This window comes from Etheostoma cragini, chromosome 6 (genome assembly GCF_013103735.1).
Source record: "Etheostoma cragini isolate CJK2018 chromosome 6, CSU_Ecrag_1.0, whole genome shotgun sequence".
NCBI classification, from domain to species: domain Eukaryota; kingdom Metazoa; phylum Chordata; class Actinopteri; order Perciformes; family Percidae; genus Etheostoma; species Etheostoma cragini.
Genome location: NC_048412.1, coordinates 27828964 through 27834016, shown reverse-complemented (window position 1 = coordinate 27834016; position 5053 = coordinate 27828964). Strand labels below are relative to the sequence as shown.

General features: G+C 39.8%; 1 protein-coding gene across 1 annotated transcript in view; it reads right to left on the bottom strand.

Moving 5' to 3' along the window:
- The window catches only part of LOC117945919, a 10915-nt gene that overhangs the window by 2070 nt on the left and 3792 nt on the right, over positions 1-5053 (bottom strand). The window contains exons 4-9 of the mRNA XM_034873657.1: positions 3662-4015; positions 3537-3554; positions 2322-2385; positions 1183-1226; positions 803-953; positions 68-181 (exon numbers count right to left, since the gene is read on the bottom strand). Of these exons, the coding sequence (XP_034729548.1) occupies positions 68-181; positions 803-953; positions 1183-1226; positions 2322-2385; positions 3537-3554; positions 3662-4015 (745 nt within the window). The remainder of the gene's footprint in view (positions 1-67; positions 182-802; positions 954-1182; positions 1227-2321; positions 2386-3536; positions 3555-3661; positions 4016-5053) is intronic.

The window sequence follows — 5053 nt, the reverse complement described above, 5'->3', positions numbered from 1 at the left end:
AAAAAAAAGGGTCTCAAAATTGTACTTAAGTAGTATTTGGTGTGGAACTGTTACACAGTTAAATTACCTCTGAGGATATGAAGTTTCGTCACAACGGCCACAAACTCATCGTAGTTGATCCCGCCTTCGGAGTTGTACTCGTGCCACAGAACTCTGAAGGTTTCATCATCTAGATTGAAATCTGCAAGACGAAGACAAGAAGACATGAAAAGCAAATGAAACCAGGCTTTGTTCTGATTGACTCACTGACTCAAATGTTTGTCTTTTTCTTTTTTAACCCGTCTTCCCGTTAATCCCGTTCTGATTTATTTCTCACTTTTTCCAGCTTTTGGCGCTTTAAAAAAAAAATCCTGAGCTGGTTCAATAATAGGTTTTATAATTCTCATTCTTGGAATTTATGGTCAACAAACCTCATTTATATCAAATTATGCATCAGTTTTTAGTTTAAAAAGCAGACATTATGAATTATTTTGACTAATAGTTAAGATCTGAGAATGTTGAGTGGATCTCAGATGGGTAGATGTCAAAGTTTAGTCCGGAAACTGTTTTAAAACCATTAAAAAAAAAAGACTTCAAATGCTATAAAATCAATTAAAACACTCAAAAAATTCAATTAAAACAATCATTAATGCCACCTCAAGAACGTATGGAACCATCCATGTTATTTTTGGGCCATTTGGTTGAAAGAAATACATATTTCTGATATAAATCCCTTTGAAACAGGTCAATTCGACCCGAGGACAACACAAGGGTTAAATAACTAGAGAAGCTTTTAGGCTGAATTAAAGTAACAATGCATTACCCCGGACCGACAGAATCTTTTTCATTTGGGTTTGCGTGATGGAGGGCGGGCTCCTCCTCTCGTAGTTCTCCACGTACTCCCTCCTGGTAGCAGCCACGTAATGCTCCAGTTTGAAGACCTCCACCACATCCAGGTCTCCAGTCTTGTCCGCCTGAGAGTGCTGATTAACGAATTTAAATGTTTGAACGCGTATATCTCCTTAACACCTTATTGCATTATGGCTCCTATTACAGTCAAATGAAGAAATATACAACATATTGTATCCAGGGCATTCAGAACCAGTTTCCTACCCTAGGTTGATACACAGAAGTGAATGTATTAACTAAATGTGGCTGTAAATACACAGCAAATTAACAGAAACCAGCAGTTGCAATGGATACATCCATGAGGGTCAACAGGAGGCGGGCCGTCTTCAGACTCAGAGCTGTATTGAGGAAAATAAATATGTTCATGAGTTTAAAATGGACCTATTATATCTGGCACTTTCAGGTTCCTACTTATATTTTGTGATTCTACTAGAACATGTTTACATGCTATAACCAAAACAAAAAAACCTTTACCCCTCCCGAAGAAACCCAGTCTGCTCTGATTAGTCAATCTCTAAATCTCTTCTAAACCAAATACTCCACAGCCGGACATGTCCATGCAGTAATGTGACTTGAAAAATTGGGGCAAAATCACCATCATTGGCCGCCAAGATTGCAACGATCTGGTGTTAGCGCCCAGCTACTGTCGTAAGTAGTGGATGCTAATTAGATTAGATTAGATTAGATAATACTTCATTCATCCCACAGCGGGGAAATTCCCTTCTGGAATATAGCAGCTCTTTCTACAGTCAAAAATCACCAGTAAAAGGCTTCTAAACCAAATACTACACAACCAGGAAGGTTTCAGGAGTAATGTGACCCAGAATTGGGGAGAATTTACCAACATTGGCCGCCAAGATGACATCTTTTATTGCCGTTAGCATGCAGCTACATGAAACAGTGTTTACGTCGCAGTAGCTTAAAAAAACACTCAAGTCCTGCCTACCCGGAGCAGATGACCAATCACAGAAGGCCGGAGAAGGCTGGTCCGGTGTTACGTGACACCAAGCCCAGAGTACAAAAAACGTTCAGAACAGTTGGAAATCTGAATGTGTGTGGCCGGGTTGGCTCAGTGGGTAGAGCAGGCGCACATTTACATAGAGGTTAATGCCTCGACACAAAGGTCCAGGGATTGAGTCCGACCTGTGATGATTTCCTGCATGTCTTCCCCCTTTCTCACATTGCTGTCCTGTCCATTAAAGTCGGAAAAGCCCAAAAAAATAATCTTTAAGGAAATCTGAACGTGTAAGCTCACGAGGATTTCTCTGAAATACGTTTACCTCGTTATTTGGAGCCAGATTTAACTCACAAACCCAACATAATGACATTATAGATATGACAGCAAATACAGAAAAACACAATAGCTCCAGTTTAAAAACTTCTCATCCAGCTGATTATGTAGTGCTGTTAAAATTAGCGGAAAATAAACTGACATTTGCCACGAACAGAGTAGCCACCGGCGTTGAGCTTAGAAAGGACGCCTTCGGCATCTAGCGTCTGTTGGAGACAAGGACAGATGTTAGATGGACAAAAATCTGCTTCACACAGTGTAAATACTTTAAAATACATGAAATACACAAAGTGCAATGTATTCAGCTTTATCACGCAAAGGGACTTCTCTCCTCAAAACATGGTATGTGCTCCGAAACTAATATTCCTGCAGTTTGTCTTTAGCAATCTTTGGTTTTTAGCACTAAAGGTTTTATTGTTAATTAAGAGGAACCATGTGGAGTTTACGACCACTAAGAGCAGTGTTTTTACCAGAGGGTTCCTGTTTCAAGCACATGATGCAATACACAATCCTGTAGCAGGTTTTTCTGAGTTTGCTGTGACAACCGCTGCTGTGTCTGAGAAACATATCCCGGACGAGCCCCCAATTAGTTTTGGCCTCTGAGGCCTTTAAGGCTTAGTAAACCGAATTAAATACAATTAGACCAGATTAAAATTATTATTAAAGTAATTTTCTAGTCTAAACGACTACTCAAAGCGCTTTTACATAATACAGGAAGCATTCAGCATTCACACACATTCATATATAGGCTCTGACCTTTAGGGGGGCTCAACCCATAATGAGAGTGTGTCGCGCGCCCCACCCCCCCCCGAGTCTGGAACACCCTCCTCTGATTGGCCGACACTACTGTACGTTTCTGTTCGTGGTATTTGTTTTTCCTCTGTCACTAACAGACAAGTTCACAAACTCTCACTTAAGGTCTAAAATTCATTAAAAAAAGAAGTCTTTCATTATTAGAATTTTTTTGGGGGGGCTGAGATGAATTTAAGGGGTCTAAAATCACCCATGTGTGAAACCTTTGGAATACAGGAATATGTATGGCTTCCTATAGCGCTACTGGTGAGCAAAACTAACGCCCCCAGGAAGTGGGCCGGGCTTTGAAAGCTTTGGAGCAAATTAAACAACCATTACAAACTCCTGATTCGTCAGATGATTTTTTTTCCCATAATCTTACATAGTGAAAGAGGAGTCTTTAAATTTGTGGATACATTTCTTTAAGTGTCACAATCCCCGCTGAATGACTCTCTGAAGTAATACAGTGGCAATGTACATTTAAATACAATCTTTATCACCAACAAATATAAAAAAAACAGATGTTGTATTTTTGAAGTATTTCTAAAGCTTTGACGCAACTTACATCAGGCCTTCTGTCTTCCTGTAAAAGAAAAGGAAGAAGTTATGTTAAGCTAGATAAGCACAGAGGAATCCAATAGAAAATATAGTTCCCATCATCACACTGACCTTCTGATATAGGTTACTTACCGATATACACATTTCCTCTGGGAATAAGTTGCACTGCAGCTCGTCCGGCCAGGAGAGTCCAAAGCTTTTCATCAGACCCTCGCAGCCTTGTTTGGCCCTCTCGCAGAAGGACCTGCAGGGCCGGTGCACCTCCCCCGCCACGCACCGGGGGGCGTACACCGTGCACACAAACAGCCGGATGTCCACCGAGCACATGGTCTGCACCATCGAGTTGAAGAAGGACATCTTCATCACCGCGTCCCTCTGGCTCGTGTGTCCCAGAAGATTAGGGGTGATGGTCTGGTTGTAGGAGAGGCCCTGGCACATCGGGATGGTGATGGGCTCACAGAACCCCCCGCTGCTGCCCACCCCGTACTGGAAGCAAACACAAGGGTGCACTGGGGTTGGGTCCCGAATCTCAGAGTCTGCACTACACACTCAACAAGTTAAACTATTTTGCAGGGATGGGTAAGTAACGAAGCACAAATACTTTGTAAAATCAAACAAATATATATAAATACTAAATAAAAATATTAAAATCAAATTTTGCAGAGATGGGTTATGAAGTAACAAAGTTCAAATACTTAGTAAAATCCGCAAAATATATATAAATACTAAATAAAAATATTTAAAACAAATTTTGCAGAGATGGGTTACGAAGTAAAGAAGTACAAATGCTTTGTAAAATCAAAAAAAATATATATAAATACTAAATAAAAATATTAAAATCTAACTTTGCAGAGATGGGTTACGAAGTAACAAAGTACAAATACTTTGATACTGTACTCAAGTAGATTTTTATACTATTTAGTATTTATTTTAGTGCCGACTTTTTACTTTTAGTCCTTACATTTTAACACGAATATCGGTACTTTCTACTGCTTACATTTTACATAATTGGCTTGTTACTTTAGTTTCAAATATTTTCATTTGAAACTAACTGGATGGGACTATACGTTGCACTTCCGCACCGCTACAAGACGACTCGACAGTTTTGGCGGCAGATCATTGCGGCTTGGTGGCGTTGATGTTACCATAGTATTATGGACATGATTGAAAATGAAGAAAACATTGTGGGCCTGACATATTACATTTATTATTATAAGACTCCATGTTGAAAGATTTGCTAGCTCTCTGTTATTTTTCTCATTTGCAAGGCTACTTTTATACTTAAATAAAAGAAATATTTACACTACCGGTCAAAAGTTTGGGGTCACTCACAAATGTCCATTGGACTCCATTATAGACAGAATCCCAGCTGAGATCAGTTGCCTTGTTTTTTTTAACCAGGGCAGTTTCCAGATTACATTATGTTATGGTTTGGGGTTTTTGTTTGGGTATTTTTCCTGTTTGGCCTTCCCTGGGTTTTTGTCCCGGCTTTGTCCCTGGTCTGGTGTCTTAGATTCTTTCTTA